Source organism: Dryobates pubescens, chromosome 29 (genome assembly GCF_014839835.1).
Source record: "Dryobates pubescens isolate bDryPub1 chromosome 29, bDryPub1.pri, whole genome shotgun sequence".
NCBI classification, from domain to species: Eukaryota; Metazoa; Chordata; class Aves; order Piciformes; family Picidae; genus Dryobates; species Dryobates pubescens.
In genome coordinates this window covers 7498362-7522422 of record NC_071640.1, presented here as the reverse complement: position 1 = coordinate 7522422, position 24061 = coordinate 7498362, and the positions used below count along the sequence as shown (strand labels likewise).

The 24061-nt window shown below is 44.8% G+C and overlaps 1 protein-coding gene across 1 annotated transcript in view; it reads right to left on the bottom strand.

The window, feature by feature from the left end:
• Positions 1-16502, bottom strand: part of CDK5RAP2 (CDK5 regulatory subunit associated protein 2) — an 86512-nt gene extending 70010 nt beyond the window's left edge. The window contains exons 1-11 of the mRNA XM_054174252.1: positions 16367-16502; positions 16136-16197; positions 14427-14494; positions 8277-8387; positions 6634-6710; positions 6359-6482; positions 5341-5492; positions 3185-3335; positions 1753-1806; positions 1209-1328; positions 512-604 (exon numbers count right to left, since the gene is read on the bottom strand). Of these exons, the coding sequence (XP_054030227.1) occupies positions 512-604; positions 1209-1328; positions 1753-1806; positions 3185-3335; positions 5341-5492; positions 6359-6482; positions 6634-6710; positions 8277-8387; positions 14427-14494; positions 16136-16197; positions 16367-16419 (1065 nt within the window). The 5' untranslated portion in view covers positions 16420-16502. The remainder of the gene's footprint in view (positions 1-511; positions 605-1208; positions 1329-1752; positions 1807-3184; positions 3336-5340; positions 5493-6358; positions 6483-6633; positions 6711-8276; positions 8388-14426; positions 14495-16135; positions 16198-16366) is intronic.
• Between the last annotated feature and the right edge of the window lie 7559 nt (positions 16503-24061).

Sequence of the window (24061 nt, the reverse complement as noted above, 5' to 3'; positions counted from 1 at the left end):
GTCCTTTCTCCTCCAGACACATCACAGCATTACTACAGCACATTGTCACAAACAACTCACTGTTCTATAAACAGTGGTCTCACTTCTATTATATAAAGACACCCAAACAAGTGTTTCATACCCAGTTCAACAGTGAGTGCTGTTACCAAACTTTTGGAAGAAAACTCAAAACATTCTCAGGTCAAAGAAAGCTCAAGATCTTCTCAGCTCCATGATTTGTGTCTTGAACTCCTTTTGGTTTTACACATTTTCTCCCTTAATTTTCAGATGGCACAGAAGAAGAAAGCTCAAGGAACTAGATCAATAACCTAACATTTTAACACTAACATTTAATTCATTTGATTTGGGTGTTGGTTTGGTCTGTTTCATAAGAAAACAATAAACATCTTAACCTTGTAAACTGACTTCCAGCCCTGCACTTTCAGAAATACAAAGCACTACCCACTGTGGGGAATTATGGAGAAGGGAGGAGCAGCACTGGGGGAAGCCACATTAATTGTTTGCTTCTTACCTTGAATTTTTGGACGTGTGCTTTGTGAGTTGCCTCTCTTGCCTTAGCCAATGAAGCATTTAGATCTTCAATTTCAGAACCAAGCTCCTCATTCTTTAAGTAAAGTAAAATGAATACTATGAAGAGCTGGTGACTCAGTAACAGCTATCCCACCTCCTTATCCATTCATCCAACGACACAAAACACACACTTTGAAGAACAAACCACATGCATCATAATAAATACTGTATAAAAAAAAAAAATTCTTGTTCTTAGACACCACTCACTAGATTGCCTGTCCTTCAAGTGAAATATTCCCCCTTCTTCCATATCACCATTTCAGCTGATGTTGACCTCTCCTATTTTAGCCGTCTTTATGACGGCTCCACTTGTTCAACATCACAAAATACTTCTCATACATTTTAAGTGGTGCTCAGAGCTGATAAAAATCAGTGTGCAACTGAAAACATTTCTCTCTCGATGTTCTTCAAGGAGAAAGTATCAGTTAAGTGTCTTTTTCCTCTCTCCTCCAGTCCAAGACCCAAAACTTTATATAGAACTGCCTCCCAGTATGACAGCAATGATTAGGGACCCACATTAGGAAGCCTCCGAATTGTCAGTGAGATCAGACACCTCCTGCCACACACACAACACACACACACACACATTTCCCTCCCAATGATAGTTCAACAAACCAGCAAAATCATAATAATCATACCTCCTTTTCCTTTGCTTTTAATGCAACAGTTAGCCCTTGAATGGTTTTATCCCTTTTCAAACCATTCTTCTTTTCAACAGCAAGCTCATTTTCTCTCTCTTGGAGCTCTTCTTTAAGTAACTAAATTAGATTATGTGAAAGTTGCATTAACTTCCCACTAAGAGATACTGGAGCTGCACATTAATAAGTACATTCTCTCAGAGTTCTTATATCTTATTACTCAGATTACCAACATAAAATACAGTCCCAAAATGCAAGTCATCATCTTAAAGATGTGCCCAGAATACAGTATATAAGAAACTGAATCTCATGGGCTGGCCATGAGTATCAGCCTCAATACTTGCTGAGGGTGTCTGTCAGCTTCACTGAAATTGCTTCACAACCAAGGTGAGCCTCCCTGCCATCTGACATAAAAGATCATTTACCAGAGGACCTGCTTCACTTCCTTTTGAGTCAAGGCCTCTCTGTCTATGAATGTATAACAGAAGGAATCCCAGCATGCACTTTAAGTGGTCAAGGAAACAGTAACTAAACTAGAACTTACTTGAATTTTTTTCTCAAGGGAATTTCTCTCATTTTTAAACTCCATTCTAATAGCCTGTAAGAACAAAACAGTTGTGAGACAAGGAAAGTCCTTCTCAACACAAACAGAACTCAGTGAGTATTAAAGTGATGAAAAAAAAAAAGGCCTGGGTAGGGCAGGAAACAAACAATTTTATATACATCTTTTGGCAGGAATAGAGTTGCCTCCTGGAAGTCTACAAATCTACCTGGGCACAGTTTGAGCCCATGCAAATTAGGAAGAAAACACAAAACAACCCCTCCACACAACATGTTCCTCCATGGGACAGGGCAACTGTACTTGCTGAGCTAAGAAAAATGCACTTTCATGTGGCATTTATCCACGCCAGCAAGATGCTTTCATCAGGGGAGATTTTTAACTAGCACTTTTCCTTGGGGAGGTTACAGAATGTTGTCAGTAATCACACACAAAAACACAGCTCTGCAAAAGGTATTCATCAGATCTTTTTCTCCAATGATCATAGTCTGTCCACCTGCTCTGGAATGATTAAAGATGACCCTGTTCCACCCTGTGGACACAACACTGTGCTTAGGAGAAACCAGGCAGTTTTTCCTGGCACATATTGATTTAATTGCAAGAAGACCCAGAACTGAAAAATCTTAATTCCAGTAACAAGTGCAATCATAGAAAGTTCTCCTGTCTACGTCAAGAGACATCAAAAGCGTGGAGGTATTGATCAATATTAACCTACAACACAAAAGAAAAGTTTCTCAGCAGCATGGCAGCTTCCATGCTTGTTTTCTTACTTCTGCCAGCTGCCATTTATTGCTTGAATAACCAACGGGGGGGGGGGGGGGGGGGAAATAAACAAACAAACAAAACAAAACCCTTCAGACCTGTTTCTACATCGCAGCTTTCAGGCTACGTCTTCCTGCTTAAAAGCCAAGTGAAACAAAAGACTGCCTCTCAGCATCCTTTGTAAGCTAAAGGCTGGCCACTCAGTTTCATGAGGTTGTTTATGTCTATCTCCCTTGCCACAGCTTTTTCCTCCAGACCAGAGAGATACTGATCCTTCCCAAAAATAACCTCAGGCCATTTTTAACTTCCACAGTAGTTGTGCCATTTCTTGAGGGATCTATTATCACCTAGCTTTTTTTCTTTTTATATATATAATGGGCAATTGCTTTACAGAAGTATCTACAATAGAGGCATAAAATCAATTGGAAACACAAAACCTCTTTTTCAATGAAAGCTGAGCATGGATAATAAGGAGGAATATTGGCCATGAAACCACACATTAATGAATGGCCAGGAAATGGAAGAGGGAAGGAACAACTGTGGAGAAGAGTACTTTAAAAAATTGGCTTAAGTCCCCCACATACTGTCATGCACAAAACCTTTTAAGTCCTACCCCATGAGATTCACAACATGGAACTGGAGTCAGTTTCCTCACCTCTATCTCACTGTCTTTTTCATGCCTCAAAGCAATGGTAAGTTCTCTGATTTTTTCTGCTGGTAACTTCCCGTCATGAGACTTTTCCTCTTCAAGGTGTTGAATTACAGCTTCTTTATTTTTCAGTGACAGATTCAGTTGCTCTATAAGTCTAAAATGATAAGATTTTTAATATTAATCTTGCATCATCTACCACCAATTCTCCAGTCACTGCAGTAAATCTTGCAGACAACCTTCCTAGCTGAAGACTCCAGGCAACACTTGTAAAACCTAGGGAAGTACTTGCACACCCCCTTCTCCCTCCACAGCAACCAGAAAGGTGCCATAACTTCAACTCAGGCACAAACAGGATTGAGCTGCCTGCAGAGTGCTCCTTCTTATTTGCCTCCAGTATCATTTCACATGTCAATGCTTAAGCTTTAATGTTTTAGCAACATGGTCCTTCACAGCACACACAAAAAGCTTTATCCATCTATTCCACTTCTTGACACACACCACACTGTATCTTTGTGTGTCATCCCCAAGTGTCCCTCAAGTACCAAGTCCCATTTACATTTGTGCCACAAGCAGCAGCTTGTTTCACACATGCAAAACAAAAAGTTAAGTCAGTGCTACCTTCTTTGGTCAATACATATCTTGACACTTTCAGTATAGAAGATGCCAGCTGTCAGCTCTTAGTACTTTGGAACCTAGATGGTGAAAGAATCTTTCCAAAACAATATGAATTCTAGCTATGCTACTCCCAGGTAAGTTTAAAGCACTGCACATTAATATTTGATTCATTTCAGTAAGTCAAATATTTTTCTCTTCCATTAGCACTACGTTGTTCTGATCCTGTGAATAATTACACTGAGCCACCAGCATGTAATTAGAGAAGATTCTGCTAACACTGAGTCACAAGGGCTGGGGAGAGAGGAGAGAAGGGAAAGGGAAAAACAACAAACTACATTCCTCATCATTCCCCACACAATCTTCACTTCAGTGATCAAATCTTGACAATTTCTGTCCACATTTTAAGCACTGTTTTCACACAAGCTACAGAACTGGCAACTAAAGCACCTCTGAAAAGGATTGGCTTTAGAACTCCTTCCCAGCTCAAGTCACTCAGGAGATCAACCACGTTCACACAGATGACTAACAGACAGAGAACGGCAGGGAAAGGGAAAGGAGGAAGACAACTTGAGAGCTGGGTTGTAACTGCTGTTGGGGCACACAAGGTGCACTATCAAAACTCCCTAGAACAGCTTCACAATTTTATGCCACTGTGGATTCAGATTTGCAGCTTTCTTCCTATAAAAACCGGCTGAAAAACACTGCAAACCTTGCTTGGGTTCTACTGTAACACAAAACCTCTGAAAGAAAAGCCTCAGGCCAACATAACTTTGTTACCAGGGCAGACCAATCATGCAGCTACTCAGGGAGCAGTTATCCCCGGGGTTCAGTCACAGACAGGAAAAGATACTCCAAACCATAAGCAATCCTAACAATCTTTTGATCTCCACTCTGGGCTCACATACCCAAAATAACTAAGCTTATTGCAAGGCTTGCCAGGCATGTATTTTACCCCATAAGTCTAACAAAAAAAATACCTTCCAAAGTACTGAGATTTCAGTTTATACACTTTGCCCCACCTAAAACTGTTGCACTCAAGATACCTTCCCAACTACCTGCCAGTGCTTTGCAGAGCAGATCAAACCCATGAAGCTCAAGCACAGCATGTTTCTCTTCCCATTATGTTTATCAACCTCAACAAACAGACCACTGGGCCTGAAGTAAACAACTTCGTGACCACCACTAAAGCAGTCAGTGAACGCAAACGGCAGAGTCAAGTTCTACTCAGCAATGAGCCGAGAAAGCAGCAAGCAGGAGATAAGCCAGCAAAGCTGGAAAGGTGTTTTAAAGCAGGAGATGCTCATGTCCTGTGCACAGTGATCCTTTTACACTTTCAGACAACTTCCAAAAATGATCTATCATGGAGCACATAAAAACTCACTGCTGTGCTGCTGTTGATTTAATAGCTGGAAAGATGTCACTAACACTCCCTCATGTATCTGAGGGTAGGATCAAACTATTAAAAGCCATAGCCATGTCAACTCCTCACACTTCAACAATAAAGAATTCCAGCAGTTAGAAACATCACCAGCAAGAGTTCTGACCTGTCCTTCTCAGCTCCTGTAACCATATCCACATCCTTGGCAGGGGCATTCATAATTGAAGCAAGTTTCTGCTCAGCAGCTGCTCTCAGAGCCTTCTCCTTCTTCGACATTGCGATGGCTTTTTCCACATCTTCTCGGGCAACTTTAAGGTTCTGTAATTGTAACACATAATCCTGATGCCTTCCAGAACAAAATGCTCACAAATCTTTACACATAGAGAAGTTTCTTCTACCAAACATATGTTGGTATGTTTTATTTAGCAACTTTTACCAAGCAGTTCAAGTGCTTTGCAAATGGTTCTGAATACTCAGTGTCTGTATTTTCAAGATCAATCCATTTTCTGTGGTACATAAAGAAGGGGAGTTTGTTTCAAAGAAAGAACACAAAGACCCTAACTGATGGCAGAACTGGAAACAGAAGTGCCCTTGCTATGGCTTTAGATTTAGCTGTAACAATTTGGCTTTATCCCACTGTCCTACCACTATCATAATAAATAGCTACAATTATAGAGGTTGAAGAAAGGCTTTTTTATTCAGTCAGAGATGAAATTAATATTCACAGGCTCACTGTAGCTAATTGGACCTCTTCCCAACACCATTTATAATATTTTGCAAGCACTGATAAAGCATGAACCACACATTTTCCTCTTAATAGCAAGAGAAACAGAGATAACACCCAGAGATTCCAGTCAGCTTCTTCTAGGTGACCCAGTGCATGGAGACAGGGACTCCAAAAATAAACCCCACACTCATCATATACCACACAGAATTTGTTTCAGACCTTTATTTTTATAGTGCAGCCTCCTCACACTGGAATTCAAGAACCAAATGTTTGTGCTGAATGTACCTAAATGCCACCAACAGGTACAAATATCCTGAAGAACTGCTGTCCTTGCAACTGACATTCCAAGAGCAGTTAAAGCTACTTTCTCCTTCATTGTTGGGGTAGACCACATTATCCAATCTCAGACAACAGACAGGACTGATCTCTAATTCTTCATTCAGTTTCAGTCACTCACCTCTTCCAGAACATTTATTCTGCTGGTCAGGAATTCTTCCATCTCTTGCATCTTCTTTCGTGCTTCCTCTTTCACACGCTGGATTTCAGCATCCCCACCCTGGGCCAAGCTTTCAACGGCTTTACTGAAAGACCAGAACACAGACAGAAATCCCACTGCACATCAAAGTGGGGAACATTTAAAATGCAAGTGGCTGACAGGTCATGCACAAGCATCTTCTCCTTTCTGTGTACCAGCTTGTCACCATAAGGCTAAACCCAAGCACTGGTACTTACGAGGCTTTGATGAGCAGTTTCTCTCTCTCCTGCAGCTCACGCTTCAGACTTTCTGTCTCAACTTTCAGCTCAATATTCTAGGACAAAAGAATGAAAGTCTCTGGAGATAATTCAGAGGTCACCCTACTCAAAAGTTATTGGCAATGTGTAAATTACTTTTTGCTTGGACCAGCAAATACAAAGTATAATTGGGCTAAGAATAGCAGAGAGATCTATTAGCTTCTAAAGGACACATTCTGCAAGGTTCAGGACTTTCAGAGATGTCAGAAAGCATTTAGGACAGTTGCATCCAAGCAAGACAAATGCCCTGCACATGCTGCAGGCAACCTTGGGAGCTTCCAGTGCTTCCATGAAGGGTTCTTTGAGCTGTGAGATTCATTTTGTTCCTTTAAAACACCTGATGGTGTCAGCTACTGAGGGTTTTAAACATCTTAATGTTGTTTTGTTATAGTCTGAGGAAACTCCTCATGGCACAAGCACACAATGCACAGCCATCTCCTTGGCTGCAAGATGACAAAGACCATTTCAATACATCAGCAACTGTAAAACAGACATCAATGTACAATAGCAGGACAGCAGACCAATCAACACCACTCAGCTGAAACCATGACCTAGTTAAACATCAGTTTATGTGCTTAACTACTGCAACAGGCAGTAAAGAGACCTGATGCAAGCATCTGTTATAAATAACATGCTACTGGATAACCAAAATGACTTCTTTTTCCTCCTAGAACACAGACACCACAAAAACCTATGAGGAATACTTGCTAGCATCTGCCAGCCTGAAATAAAGAAGATGCAAGACACAGCACTCAACTCAAATCCTTCCTCCAGCTTAAAAAGGGAGCAGTTTATACTAACAGCTGACATAGGAATCACACAGCTTTCCTGAATCCTATACAAATAGGCTCTCTTTAGTTCAGAACAATAAAACTAGAAGCTATACACCACTCTGATACAACTTTATCTACAGGCTTCAAAGCTAAAGTGCCCAAACAACCTCCAAGTAGCTGCACTGACATCTGATACAGTCAGGAAAGAATAGAGGGATGAACTGAACTGCCCAGTATTAGAAAGCACAGTAACTCCATCCCAAATGCAGGAGAAACATGCTGCTGCTACTCTTCCCTATTCAGGATATGATGTCAGTAGCACAACCACTCAGTGGAAACATAAAATAGAATTAATGAATACATTGGGTTGGAAGTGACCTTTGAAGCTCACCTAGTCCAACCACCCTGCAATCAATAGGGACATCCCCAACTAGAGCAGGTTGCTGAGAGCTCCATCAAGCCTGACCTTGAAATTCTCCAGGGATGGGGCCTCCCTAGGCAACCTGTTCCACTACCCTCATGGTAAAGAGCTTCTTCCTAATATCCAACCTACATCTACCTTTCTCTTCTCTTATAGCATTGCCTCTTGTCTATTAGACTGTCTCATAACTACAGGCACTCATGCACCTGAAAAAGTTTGTCCACAATTCAAAACGAGGATTTTCATTTAGTTACGAAAAGGATTAGGGCCAAAAGAAAATACTGATAACTAAGTTTGTAATAGCAAAGACTCCAAAGAAAAGCAGCTACCTCCCCACAAAACCTCTTCCAAAAGGTACCTAGCTCTACTAAAGAAACCTAAATGCCTACTATTTTGTATATGTCTTCAGTGGGACCATCAAACTTCTGCTGCATCCGCTCCTCCAGGAAGTATATCCGCAGCTTCAGGTTGAAGTTCTCTTTTTTCAGATCACTGATTTGCTGTGAAAATACAGAAAAGGAGCAAATTATGGCATGCCTTTCAAGCAAAGCAACGAGTGGAAACTGCTGTGGCTCTCCACAGTGCAAGAAAGATTAGAATTCAACCTCCTGAATAGAGTGCAGCATGTAGGTGTGTGGGAGGTGGACACATACACGTGCTCAAAGTGAAGGTGCCAATAGCAGCGTGTGACATCTAAGTCAAAAGCAAACATTTCCTGAAGGGAGGTTGTAGCCAGGTGGGGGTTGGTCTCTTCTCCCAGGCAAGCAGCACCAGAACAAGAGGACACAGTCTCAAACTGCACCAGGGGAGGTTTAGGCTGGATGTTAGGAAGAAGTTCTTCCCAGAAAGAGAGATTGGCCATTGGAATGTGCTGCCCAGGGAGGTGGTGGAGTCACCATCACTGGAGGTGTTTAGGAAGAGGCTGGATGAGGCACTTGGTGCCATGGTTTAGTTGATTAGATGGTGTTGGATGATAGGCTGGACTCAATGATCTCAAAGGTCTTTTCCAACCTGGTTAATTCTATTCTATTCTGTCCTTCCCTCCAAGAGTGTATCACCCAGAGAGCTGCAAGTACCCCAAGCACTTCAACAGGTTTCTATCTTCTGTAGCTTCAGCAGGTATCAGAGAGCATATTTTTCTTCAACTATTCCACCCCAGCCACAATTATTTTTTCCCCACCATTTCCATTAGTCACCTGAACTGAACCTGAGAAGAAACCCCACTCCAGCCCACCCCTTCTGAACATTTTAGGGCTTGTTTTTCACCTGTGTTTCGGTCTGAAGATACAGAGGCACATCGACACATACATAAACTTTGTGTGGTTGTGCAAGATGTTATCATTCAGCTTGTGCTGATGTTTAGCTCTGCAAGACTCCAAGAAACTAGCACTTCAACAAGTGATTATAAAATAGTATTGTTCAAAACAATCTGTAATAGATGGTGCTGGGCAGCCAGGAGGGTAGCCTTACTCATGGGAAAAGCCAAAAGCACACAAGCCACACGAGCCCAGCTGACCCACTGAAACCTTCATCCCATATATCACAGTGCAGCTCTTGGAGGGGGGGATGGAAATTGCTTAGGATTTTTAACCTGCCTAGTAAAGGCAGGGACATAATTGATGGTTTCATTAAAGAAAGGAGTCTCCCTCTAAATTCTTTTTAAGAGACTAAGCATAAAACATTCATTCCAACAAGACTTGTGCCCCCTGCCAGATGCTTTCAGCAAAAGGAAATCTAATACGTTCCAGAGCTACTAATGAAATATTGATGCAGGCTTTGCCAGCATAGCACCACTTGTAAAAATTACTGGCAATACAATTCCAAAAGAAATTTGGGTTGTGAAACCCAAGATTGTTTTCTTTAACTGCACTCAGAACCTGCATCTGCAAACAATTCTTCAGTTTAATAACCTTTGCCTAGTAAGAAGCCTCCTCATCATTCACACAGGTAAATATCATCCAAGCAACTGAAAATACACTTGACTATATACACCTGCTGGCCCATTTGCACAGTCTGAAGGAGCCTGTCTTTAGAAGCAGCAGCAATACACATATTAAATGTTCTCTCTCTCTTCCTGGAATTCCAGTTGTATGAGCACAAACAGCAGTGGATATAAAGCTGAAATATGCAAGATGTAACTGCTTTGAGGAAAGGGATGCAATCCAGAAGGATCCTGACAGGCTGGAGAAGCAGGACAGTGCAAACTGCACGAGGTTCAACAAGTGCAAGGGTCCTGCATCTGGGTCAGGCTGACCCCAGGCACAAATATTAAATAGATGCAGTTTGGGTTAAGAGTAGCCCTGAAGAAACACACCTGGGGGGTGTTGACTGATGAGAAGCTCAAGATGAGCAGGCAGTGTGCTCATGCAGCCCAGAAGGCAAATTGTATGCTGGGCTGCATCAAGGAATGTGGCCAGCAGGTGAAGAGAGGGATTCTGCTACTTTGCTGAGACCTCACCTTGGTCTGGTGTCCCCATCATAAGAACACCACAGAGCTATAGGAACAAGTCCAGAGGAGAGCCACAAAGATGACTGAAGGGCTAGAGCACCTCTGCTATAAGGATAGGCTGAGGGAGCTAGGGTTGTTCAGCCTGGAGAACAGACTCCAGGGGGACCTCGGAGCTCCCTTCTAATCCCTGAAGGGAACCTACAGAAAGGCTGGAGAAGGACTTTCCATAAGGGTGTCTAGTGACAGGGCAAGAGAGAATGATTTTAAGCTGAGAAAGAGCAGGTTTAGACTGGATCTGAGGAAGAAGTTCTTCAGAATGAGCCTGGTGAGACATTGGAATAGGCTGCCCAGGGAGGTTATGGATGCCTCCTCCCTGGGGGTGCTTAAGGGCAGACTAGATGAGGCCTTGGGCAACAGAGTCCAGTTGAGAGGTGTCCCTGCCCATGGCAGGGAGGCTGGAACAGATGCTCTGAGGTCCCTTCCAATCCAAGCCTTTCTTTGACACCTCATGAGTATCACAGGTTATCCTGAGTGACTGGAATGGCTACTTCGGAACATTCAAACGGATGCAAGCGTGAGAACACCACAACTTTGCACTTCAAGTCACAGAGCCCCATGGAGAATATTGCTCAGAACTTAAATCATTATTCACAGTAAACAAAGAAATTAAAGATTTCTTAAACAAAGCAAGGCTGCAGAACTGTGCTAGATCCTTCAAGTCTTCCTGGCAAGTTCAGTTCTATGTTCAACTAGAGAGAGCAGATCTTATGCTAAGCATTTGGGAGCAGATGTTGATATGTTAGAGGGCAGAAGGGCTCTGCAGAGGGACCTCGACCAACTGGACAGATGGACAGAGTCCAACAAGATGACATTTAACACATTCAAGTGCTGGGTGCTGCACTTTGGCCACAACAACCCCGTGCAGTGCTACAGGCTGGGGTCAGAGTGGCTGGAGAGCAGCCAGGCAGAGAGGACCTAGGGGTGCTGGTCGATGGTAGGCTGAACATGAGCCTGCAGTGTGCCCAGACAGCCAGGAGGGCCAATGGTATCCTGGCCTGCATCAGGAACAGTGGGGCCAGCACGAGCAGGGAGGTCATTGTGCCCCTGTACACTGCACTGGTTAGGCTGCACCTCGAGTCCTGTGTCCAGTTCTGGGCCCCTCAGTTTAGGAAGGAGGTTGACTTGCTAGAATGTGTCCAGAGAAGGGCAAAAAAGTTGGTGAGGGGCTTGGAACACAAGCCCTATGAGGAGAGACTGAGGGAGCTGGGGTTGCTTAGCCTGGAGGAGACTCAAGGGAGACCTTATTGCTCTCTACAGCTACCTGAAGGGAGGTTGTAGACAGGCAGAGGTTGGTCTCTTCTCCCAGGCAACCAGCACCAGAACAAGAGGACACAGTCTCAGGCTGCAGGTTAGGAGGAAGTTCTACACAGAGAGAGTGATTGTCCATTGGAATGGGCTGCCCGAGGAGGTTGGGGGGTCACTATCACTGGAGGTGTTCAGAAGGAGACTTGACAGAGTGCTTGGTTGCATGGTTTAGTTGATTAGGTGGTGCTGGATGATAGGTTGGACACAATAATCTTGTAGGTCTCTTCCAACCTGGTCTATTCTATTCTAGTCTACTTCCAAAGAACTAGACACACCTTAAGTCTTACTCACATGTACTTGAGTGGCAATAGAATTAAACTAAAGAGCTTAAGGGCACTATTTTCACAAGGCAAACAAAGGAGACTCTGCAATCATAAAGCAGGAAGTGAAACAAATGTCATCTCCACCATTCAGCATCTCAGAGGCAAGTTAATTTAGGCAGACTCCAATTAAAACGTTATAGCTTAACAAAAAGGCAACGTGTCAAATGTGAACAAGTTCACACTGCAAAGGAATTTTAATGGCAATTTAAAGACTCCCTCTTAATTCCTTGATGCATTTTGACTTCTGTATTTAAAAAACAAAGAATGAAAGCAGAGAAATTGCAGAGAGGCTCCTTGAAACACCAGAACAATGCAATACACTCTGCACACCACAGGCAGCATGGTAGCAAATACCACTTGCCTGGCTGGGTTCAGCTCCTTTCCAAGCCTGCATAGAGTCACTTTCGTGCAAAATGGTATCTGTCATTTGATGCTGTGGTTCCCCAGCACACCACAGCTCCTGCCAGCAGAGGCCATTTTACAAGACAGTAAAACTCTGATTGGGTGGGTTTGGGGAGATAAGAGAAAAATAAATTAAACCCAAAATCCACAGATGTTATCACTTAGTTCCTCAACTTGCTATCATCACCCCCTCCAATTCATCTCATAAACCATAACGAGGCCCTCAGCGATGCCTTTCCCTTTGCCCATGCAATCACACTTTCTATCACAAGGTGGCTCCCCCCGACACGGCAAGAAAGTGGGACACACCGTAAATACTCGAAGCCTACAGCTCTCCTCCAGTCTAAACATAAAAGGACCTACAAGGATCCACCTTTTAGCCCATTCACGGGTCATTATGTCCACCTTGTTCTCGCCGACCTACAAAGTAAGGAGTTCGCTCTTCATTACTTCTTCCTCATATCCAGTATAAACAGAGCCTCAAAGATCAGCAAATTCATGCAGTAAGATATATATACACACAAGCCATCTCCAAGCACTTTAAACCAAATCTGAATTGGCAGGTAAAGTGGGATAAGAACAGCCTCGTGGTGTCAGTCCACAAGTGCATCAAAACAGAGCTACCACTGGATACTTTGTAAAGAGTGAAAGGTTAAAGACTAAGTAAATGCTCTCTTGCTCAAATTTAGCCTTTGGCTACCAGCAATCTTAAAGACTCAGAACCAGAAGCTACAGAATATCTCTGTGTTTAATGGCTTCCTCTCCCTTTACTTGAAGAGATTTTTGAGTTCCATCCATAAAAGCCTAAGAGAAGTTTTAAGTTCAGTTTAACATAAGGTGTCTGCACGTACCAGGAAGGCAGAGATCTGTGGGAGACTCTTTCTCTTCTACATCACACAGCACAACCATTATTTTTTTTTTCCCTCCCTTCTACAACTTTTTTTCCCTGGGGCAAATGAATACTGCAAATACCAGTAAAAGGTCCTAAGCACACAGCAATGCCAAGGCAGTGTCTTTCTATCCCAGCCCATACACAAAGAGGAAGCAAAATAGCTACAGATTGTAAAAACATCCTTCACCAAGGCTTTTCAAAACAAGCTTTGAATTCTGAGCAGAGAGCACAGCTTTCTCCTCAGAGGGTTATAAGGCCACAAGAGACTGAAAGAGTATAGAAGCAACACTCATTTCAAACATAACAATGCCACAAAAGGTAGCAGCAGCTACAGAAGCACACTAAAAGCTGCAGGCACTTGAACACATCCTCTAAAGACAGCAGGCTCCAGTTTTGATCTGCAGCAGCCATCTCAGAGATTCTTGGTTGCTCTCCCCTCTACAGTTTCTTCACACAATCATAACAACTTAATTTAAATCTTTCTACTAGGGCAGCACTGCTATACCCCAACCAAACCATCAGTCAGCAGCTATAAACAATTGGCTTCATTCAAATAACCAACACAAATGCATTTTTAAACACCCTAATATTTTCCTTTGTATTCTGCTAAGTGCCAAAAGCAGTTTTAGCTACAGAATTGGTATGATGATGCTAGACCTGTACAACAACAGCACTCCAAGCACACTCATGTGTAGTTACAAAGGTACTATACAGCAGCCAATGAATTCAAAAGCCAAATCTTGTGCTAGACTAAATGAAAATAAACTTGATGCTTCCCTGAAATAAATCAATTGCAGACTTACAAACCAAGCTCTGATGTTTCTCTGATTGCATGAACTTTGGAACAGAGGGTGCCAATTTTTGGTTCACAACTTAAGAGCAGCAGCTGGCTGGTCTCAAGCACAAATTGGTGCCTCTGCTTCTGAAAGCAATACTTTAGAAATGGAAGTTCAGAGCACAAATAGGCAGCTGGTCATACCTCCAGCAGATCTGTGTTGACTGACACAAACTAAAGAACCTAACCCAAGGAGTCAATGCTTCAGCCAACATGTTAGAAATGTTTTGGCTATAAATCTGTCACTGAGTCACACATTCAGGATCTGCTTACATTTTCATAGTCCTTCATGGTCCGAGCTCTAGTTGCTGAGACTGTCTCTTCTGCCACATCTGGTAACACTAGACATTGAAAGAAGACAGAGCAAGATCAGACAGTGGAATCTATAGGGTTTCGATTTGGAAACAGCAAAGGTCTGCTTGAATCTAAACATAATAAAAGTACAAGAGCTTTTGGGAAGCAAGGGAGGCTTTGTTTTGCTCCTTGCTTACATTATGTGTTACTGCTACTAACCGGCGAGTATCTACGCTCCTTTCTGATCACATTAAATTGTTTACCACACTTTCATAGTAAGCCCCCAGAGCAAACAGAGAGGATTTCCACATTAGAATTAAGTCCTATTCAGCTATTAGAAAGCAGATCAAATCTTTCAGTATCTTACCGGTCACAGCACAGGCCTCCACTTCTGGAGGCAGGGAAACCGTGGCCAGTATATATGCTCCTGAAGCATAATTCTTTCTATATAAAGCCTCTTGGCACACACATTCTGTAACAGCTACATTTAACAGGACTGAGAAACCTCCTCCCACTCACACCCGTGAGAAAAAACGTCTGATCAGAATAATGAAACTATAGAAAACAAGGCAGCACTTCCATTGTCTTAAACAAAGCAGAGGACCCAGGACTATCACGCTAACAAAAAGATTTTGCTTAAAGCACTTCCAACATTGTAACGCAGGCTTGAAAACAACCCAAAGAATAGCAGCCAGTGGTCTTCCACCCCTGATATTCTAATCAATTTCCTAGAGCATTCACGGAACATAATGGCACTACTTTGCAGCACTTATGTTTCTTAGATTTGCTTCCTTTGGTGAGCAAACAGATTTTCCTGGTAAACCACCTACTTTGCCTCTGTTCTTATTACCTACTTCAACTGCACAATGAAGCCAGGCAAGCTACAAGCGTGCATAAAGGGAACGGCAAAAACATACACCTCAAATTTACATAACAAAACAGGAACAGTCAACAACAGAGATAGGTTTCCAACCAGTACTATTTAGCCACTTCAAAATAAGCGTTTCCAGCCGTCTTCACACCTACAGATGAACAGTTAAGTGCTCACCATATGGATAACGTACTGAATCATAGCTTTCGTTCAGCTGGAACAAGACAGAAAGCCTTTCTCATGTGTGAATAGATAAAACCTAAGATACTGAGCCTAGACCGAGTCTTTAGGCAGGAAGTAACTCAGAAGAGCTGAACTGGAACATCTGACGATGCGCAGCAAGCAACTTACCTACAACTAAGCAGCCTGTGAAACAGCAGCGTTGCCTTGCTGGATATTCTGAGTATTTTAAGTACAAGCTCCACAAAACCGCTCATCACCTTATGTAAGGCTCAGAGCCGTAATGACCAGAGGAAGGTAGCAGTCAGCAGTAACTGCGGCAGCTGCTGGAGTTTTATAGTCTTTAAAAAGACACAACTTAACGAAATCCTGCATCGCTTTAGGGCTTTTCTGCCTTTTTGGCTCAAGACACGGTGGTTTTCCCTGCTTCGAGACCCGCACGAAGCTTTGAGCCCCGGGCAGAGCCGTGGGGGTGCTCCCCCGCCAACAGGGACGGCGCGGCGCAGAGCTCGGTCCCCCAGGCCATGCCGGGAGATGCCGTGCCGGGCCGAGCCGAGCCGAGCTGCCGGTGCTACAGGAACCTGACGGCCGGCTCTCTACATTGCGCGGGGGGCTCCCGCTCGCTCCCCGGCCTTACCTTCTCCGCTGGCCGGCCCGGGCTGGGGGTCCCCGCGAGAGATGTCTGGCATCTGGGAGACGCTGAGACTGAGGGAGAAGGACACCAGTGAGTAGCAGAAATCTCGAGGGGTGGGTGCCGTTCCCCTGACACCCCTCGGGACGGGCAGGCCCAGCCCCAACACGGGCAGCAGCGGGGAGCGGGGCAGCGGGCCAGGTGGGCAGCCACAGCCCAACGGCCCCGCCTGCCTACCTGTGCTCAAATGCTACCGGCAGCGTTAGATCTTCCCCTGGCAACGAGTCCATGGCAGTACCGGCCCTCGGGTCCTGCCGGTAGCCAGAGCTCCGGCTCCTTTGTGCGCGGCTTTGGCGGCTTCGTTGGAATTCAAACGCCCGCAACCGCTTCCGCCATCTTTGCGTCGACGGACGTGAAGCTGCTGAAGCCGTGCGGAGGAACGTCGGGGGTGGGCGTAGTGGAAACTGAATGGGCGCCGCCATGTTTTCTGTGGGCAGTGCCTGAATTTTGCCTGTCGGACGCCATGTTAGATGAGGGCAGGGTGGGGCGGTGTAAGGTGGAGACTGCCAACTGGGCAAAGGTGGGGAGGCCTATCGGGCACCATCTTGAGTGAGGGAAGCAAAGCGACATCCTCCAGCTGCCATCTTTCTTTCTTAAAGAGGACAGGCTACGGGGAGCCGCCGTCTTTGTTGATGGCATAGCTGCCATCTTTGCTGAGGGCAAGCCGGACACGCCTTTCGAGCCCGTGTCGAGGCGCCCGCAGGACAGGGCCGAAGTGGGGGCAGCAGCCCCGGTCTGCGAGTGCGGTCTCCGGCTCGCCGCGGCTGTCTTCGGGCCTGAGGGCAGGAAACGCGTTTGGAAGAGGCTTTTGCTGGGAACTCCGGGCTTCTGGCAGAGCCGCTGGAGCTGACTGCTTCCATGTCCTCCACAACGCCAAACCAGCATCACAGGCGGAGAGAGCAGCGATTGCACTTCGGTTTCCCATTGCAGACACTGTGCTTTGTGGCTGGCAGCGGTGCAGATCCGCAGCCAGCTGCCCTCGTCATCTTTCTGTGCCGGAGCTGCCTGGTTTGGGCACGATGGCAGCAGGGGAGGGCTGTGAGGCAAGGATCCAAGCAGTGCAGTTCTCTCACCTTTGAGGGGGGAAGAAAATGTTCTGATGTCGAAATTTCAGAACGGGAACAGTTAGATGTGCTGAACTCAAATTAATTCTGCCATTGTTTCCCCTCCTAAGCACCACTGTCCCTGGGGGGATGCAGAGAGGCAGGCCTAGGGTAACCGTGCCAGGAGCAGGTGGAGCTCCAGACCTCACCTTGCTGCTGCTCCTCCTCTTCATTAATTCATTATTGAAAACCAGAGTGTGGCATTGAAATCCTTTCCTGCAATATTTACAGCCTCTACTGGGGCAGCATGCTAGGGCTTACTCTCACCGTTACCTGTAACATGAAGCTCTGCTCCAGCAAGACACTCACCTGGCTCTCACCCACAGCAGTTACCTTGTGCTTAAGCCTTAGATTTGGTTTCCTCTTCCATACCAAATGTGTCAGGTTTCCCTTGCTCATTACCATCTAAGGCTGTCTCAGGGGGATTCTTACGTGACTGCAAAGTAGGCTACAGCTGAGGGCTGGCAGTAGGCCATGGTAATTTTGTGGGTTTGTAATTCCAAATGGATGTGGTCCTGTGTTAGCTCCATCTTTCTCCATCCACCTGCACCAGCTCTACTCTATATTAAAAGCAAATTAGAGTTGTAAGCCTGTAAAATGTCCTAGGCTGGTGGTAGCAGCCACTGGATGTGTATGGTCTTGCTGAGCTTCCTATCCCTGCATTTGTCTCTCACTTTGATGTGTACAAGGCATGATAGAGCAGCTGTTAGTACCCCGAAGTGCCAGGAAGTGCCAGGCACTACTTAGCACAACTAAGCTCTTAATCTCATCTCCTATCCAATTGGACATGCTTCACACTTTACATTTGGGATCTGATAACCCTGCTCAGCTACTTCAACTCCCCCATGGCCCTGCAGAGACGTTTGTCACCTTATGTGACTGGGTCCCCTGTTGCAGTGGCCTCACCGTCTGCCAAGCTGAAGTTTTCAGAATCAGGTCTGCCATATGGCACCAAGAGCTGATCAGCCAGTCTGAAATGTGGTTTTGCTTGTTCGCAGAGCAGCTCTTCCTGAAGGGGTGATACCAATTTGCTCTTGTTTAAGGCTGCAGTCGGGTTTGATGTGTTTGATGCATTCCATTAAAGCAGCATCCACCAGCCACGAGTATTGTTTAGAAGCAGTTAACAACTTGCCTGCTGATAATCTGCTTAATGTTGTTTAACCTTATCTTAATTAGAGGTACATTTGGGGAGATTATGCTAAATCCTTGTGCCAGGAAGAGGTATTGGGATGATGCCTTCCTACTTTACAAGGCAGCCTGAGATCCTTAACACCTCAGAAACAAAGTACTAAAGGGGGTCTGGGAAAGGAATACTTACAGTGAATGTGATGGTATGGATGAGTTGACCACAAACTCCTAAGGAGTGGGAGGAAACACAGCTGCTGAATACACTGTGGCCAAAGCATCGTGGTGGCACAAGGAAGAGGGATGTCACCATCAGTAGAGCCTCCTCTTCTCAAGTCCCTGTTCTGGGGACCTGGAGCAGCATTCAGTTATGCCTCCTCCTGTTACAGTTCAGAGCAAAATTCCTCCTAAGCTAAGTCATACACAGTCAGTTCTGCTAATGTACATCAGGTCTCAATGCACTCCCTGGAATTTCACCACTGTGCCTCTTGCTTATGTAGCTCTGGCTCGGTTAAACATTTAAAGGAACACTGAAAGTGCTCGCTTAATTGATGCTGATTTACCTCTCCTTGAGTTCTTTGCTTAATAAGGGCCCAAGAGTCAGACATAGCATTCAGCAGCAAGGAGTAGCCTTTAGCATTTTTATTTACTTCTGCACCAAAAAAAGAAACCCCACCAAAAACCAAACCAAGAAAACCCCCACCTCAATTAAACTTTAAAAAAATCAATTCCCTAACCCTGCCAAGTGAGTAAGAAACACGAGTTTTCCATAGGTCCTTTTGCAGACACCACCAGAACTGTTCAACACTATTGACGCCACAGCTGTGGGTTGCAGAGTATCCAATAACACCAGTTTCCCCCGGGAGACAGATTGTGGTCACGGAGCAAAATCTGATACAATATCCTCTCCCAAGTTCTAGTTTTGCTCTGCAGGTTTCATTTCTCACGAGTGCACCCGTCTCTGACGGAAGATGGCTGCGTGAACAGCAGAGACAAGAACAGGGACCCTGGCTTGTCAATGAAATAGCTGGAAGCTGGCATGGTTAATAAGCAGACACGAGATCACAGGGCCCATTTCTGAGCAGGATTACCTGATGCAGAATGTCAGCTGTGCTTGGGAATATCTGATGTTAAAAAACCATGTTTGTGCCGTGGTTCTCATTTCACACCCTGGGATATAATGAAGGAATAATTCTCCTGGAACAAATGCCATTTACTGGGATGAGATCAAATTCCATCCTTTTCCTTTTCAGTCCAGCTCTGGCTGCTGTCAACGGGGGGAAAAAAACCTCCCGCTGAACTTTAATGAGCAACAAAAAAAACCCCAACCCCAACAAGCCCCAACACACACACAAAAAAAATTCCAAGTGGCATAGATACAAATTATATACATTTATTTTTATTCCTTTTAAATAACATTCTTCTGTATAAATTCTGACATATATTCAAATCATACACTTTTCTGGTTTAGAAATGCATTTGTAAGCACAGCCTATGCTTCGGAGATGCCTTATTTGGCTGCGTAGTGAGACTGATGGGTTTCAGTTGAGAGCAAGAACAACTTTTAAGGCCCACATTTTTCTTATTTTAATACATCCCTCTGACACATGAAGAGCAAGAGTCCTGGGGGAGCTCCTTTTCAAAACTTCACTTCAAAGAGAAACATATTTTTAGGATTCAATCTCCTGTCCTTCTTTTAAAGGAGACTCTGCAAGCTTTCTGCCACTGCTACGACGCAGCTAACGTTTGAGATCAAGAGGCCACACAGCTGTGGTTAACTGGCCCAGGATACCTGAAGGATGATGAATACAACCCCCTCCTCTTTCCTAAACGGCTTCCAGTGTGCTAAGTTTGCTCAGCCTGGTCCAAGGGAATTATGATTCCAAGGGATGACATCTCCTGACAGCTCCCCAGGGCTAGTGCTCCATGTGGTTATTTCTGGCTACAGTGGTTCACACGATTTGAGATCCTCTCTTCACATTAACCCAATCACTTTTTTGCAAGTGTGTTGCACTCTGTGCTTACCAAATGCTCTCCTAAATTGTGAGCCATCCAGGCTGCCCCATGCCTTGACACATAATTGCTTTTTGCCCTTTTATCCACTTCATTCTGTCCCCTTGCCTTCAGTTACTTGACTGTGGAGCCGAACTCAACTCCTCCAGACCAGCTGAGTCCACAGGGTCTTCGTGACCCCAAGGATCATGCCTTGAGATACGGTTTGCCTACACTCTCCCAGCCCTCACATGCCTTGTCATACCTTCTCTATGCTCTACAGCTACCACACCATCAACTACCTTTCTCCATGACAGTCACGTCACTGCAGCCAGCCAGTAGCATGCCCTATGAGAAGATGATGCATGGTAGCCCTTCAAGAACGCTACATGCATCTGTATTGCCATATCAGCCCTAGAAGTCCCCTAGATGCCTTCCCCTTCTCTCACTAACTTCTGAATTGGGCCCAAATGCAGCCCTTTGAGTCCATTTCTGGTTTCCTTGACCATACCCCAATGTGGTGCAGGGCAAACAGCATCTGGGAAGCTTTATGACAAGTTATAACACATGGCAGGTTAGTGGTCCTGGTGGCCCTTAGTAGTCTGGCACAGGTTTTTCAGTTCTGCACCCACTCAAAATACAAAGCAACCCTAAGCTGATTGAAGGTCTAACTAGCTCAGCTTCTTCCTAAGCTGACTGAAGGTATAACCAGCTCAGTTTCTTCCTCACCTCCTGTGGAGCCCAGGGGCCAGCTAACTGTACAACTGATAGAGAAAGGAGGATCTGATCTCACATCACCAAAGTCAAGCACAAAGCTGTTTGTTCGCTTTGCTAGGCATTGATCTCCTTTGATAAGCACTGTTCCTCTAAGCCAAAGGCCTGGTTGGCTGGAGATCACTGGAATCTTCCTGCTGAATCATTCTGCCATCTGACAAGCATCATCCCAGTGCCACATCCTTGCTGTGCTCCAGTCGCTGCTAAAGAACAGCCTGTGCATTCCTCTGCTGCCCAAAGCTGGGCAGCCAGGTACCGTCTGCCCAACCAAGTTTCCCATCACATCTGCAGGGGCCATCTAGATCACTTCACCCAGATGTGCAACCCACAGACAACAGTAGGGCTGTTCTGCCTTCCCTTGCAGACTGACTGTAAGACATCCTTGACCTCCTCCTGTCTCAAACACAAAGTGCTGAGAGTCATTTGGAGGTCAGAAGCAGCCCAGATGCAAACACCTCCTGTGCTGCAGTAGGCATGGCCTAGAAGGGCTCAGCCTCTGAACTCACAGCAGAGTTTTGCAGATGGTCATTATTTCTGCTGCAGGAGAAAAATCAATGTCCATTCCTGTTACAAAAGAGCCTACAGTCACACCAGAATTTGAGGAAGAGGTGTTTTGTGGGTAAAGATGAAAAGATCTACTAAAATATTTTGGAAACACAGAAGTGAACAATCTCTCCTTCGCTCTGCAGTAGTCCCAGGAGCCAACCTTTCCTAAATTACCTTCCCCCACCCCATGAAGTGACCAAGTGCAAGTGTATCACTAAATCAGCACTGCTAAATGATGACAACTATTAGGAAAATGTCTATTTCATCACCACTTTGCTCTTTAGGAGCCTGATGAGTAACTCAAGGCTTAGCAACATCCAGATTTTTCTCCTCCAGTCCTCCCCCGTTTCAGAACTAAAAGTAACATTGCTTCGAATGACATCAGCCAAATTTATTACCTCAGCCATGGGACCTTACACAGGCCCACAGTAGGTAACAGAAGCCTTCCCACTGGCCTGTGTGCAATGTCACATTCTGGCCCCACCATCTCCCTTGGTCATCCTCAGCTATTTTCTTTCTTACTTGCTGTGCCTAAACTTTAAATCAGACAGCACATTTTTGAGGCAGAAATGGCATCTTTGAGCCTTTGTTTAAAGCACCTATTCCTCCCCCCCACCTCCCCCAAAGTCTCCAATGGTAAGAAAAGCCTCCATGCAGCACCAAAAAGCAAATAAATAATCACATTCTTCCTACAATTTCTCATCTTGAGAAATACTTACTTTCACCTGCCTGCCTCCGAGATGCATCAGTCAGCTCCTGCTGACCTTTAGCAGGTGCTTCATTTATCCTCAGCATCAGTTGCTTGCAAAGCAGCAACATACAGAGCAATGTTCTGAGGCTGGTCATCAGCTAGGTGAAGTATTTGTTTCACACCCTGCTTAAATGCAATGGTAGTGATTCTCCGGGGGACCTAATGGCTCTCCAGCACAGGGAGGACATGGTGCCTGCCTCAAGGTACCCACACAGGGTGCAGGGACCAGGTGAGGAGCCCCATGGTCTGACCTCCCTGTGCTTTGCTGCCTGGTAGTTGTTCTCTTTCTGCTAACAGTCTGACAGCCTCCCACAAAACCCAGGGAAATCTGTAAAACCTACAGGGACTCGCTGTAGGCTTTTTTGACAGCCAATTCACCACCAGCAGCTTGTGCTACAGACACTTCCTGAAAGCATCCATGAGCTGTTGGCTTTCAAGCCTCGAAGCACAGACTGGCTCCAGCAAGCTCTTTGAAAACCATTTCCACTCAAATGCAGGTAGTTTTTGCTTTTACCCTTCAGGAGGTTGTGCTCAGCCCTCTGGCAAGTCTCTCCCATCACCTTGTGTCAGCACAGGAGATGGCAGGGAGTTCCACTCACCTGACGAGCAGCAGCTTCACAAAAGCTTGGCCATCAAGACCAGGCCCTCAATGCATTCATGACAGTGTATTGGCTCTTTCTATAAAGACTTAAAAGCAAGTAGCAGAATGGTACATCTGAGTTTTGGACACATACCAGGCCCTGGTCATGGCAACACTGGCATTGACTCTCTGTTGAAAGGAACAGGGAAATGTGACAGATGCAAGTAGGGAGCACTCACATTGTCTCTAAAAAAACAACACAACCCAAAACCCAACAAAACCCAGAAAGTTATTCAATGACAGAAGAAGAAAAGCTTTAAGCAGTGGGGGGGGGGGGTGTTGCCAGAGTCCCAGCTCCAACAATATTGCCATCTCATTTACAGTATTTTCAAACAGTCCTGGTGGTGGTTTGCTTTTTAAACAACGCCACTACCCGCTGGACAGTTAAAACCTAGGGGATAAAATATGACCTGGGGAGGGGTTGGTGGTTTTGCTGTTGGGGCTTTTTTTTTTGGTTGGTTGGTTGTCTTTTTTCCTTTTTTTTTTTTTTTTTTTTTCTCTTTTTTTTTTTCCTCTCTTTTTTTTTTTTTACAAATAATTACAAATACAATCCCAAGAAGATATATTACATGTTATATACAGAACACACCGTTTCTATCAGGGTAAGGTATTAAGCCTAGCTTTTATTTTTTTTACACGGCAACCCTGAGATGTCTTTGTCGTCTCTCCTTGCACAGAAACTATACAAGTTCATTAACTCCTCCTAGGAAACAAAACTAATGGATTGCTATGTTTCAATAGCATCATCATCACCCTGTATAAATACTCAGAAAGGGAAGAGCTTTGCCTCTCCCTTAACTTCATTATTGTCATGATTTGTTTGTTTTTCTTCTCCCTGTTTCCCTACTGCCTGGAAACTGATAATGGTGACTTCTGTCCAGTGTGCAACCCACTCCTCTACCTGCCTTTTGGTAGTACAGTGAACAATTAGTTCCCTTTTT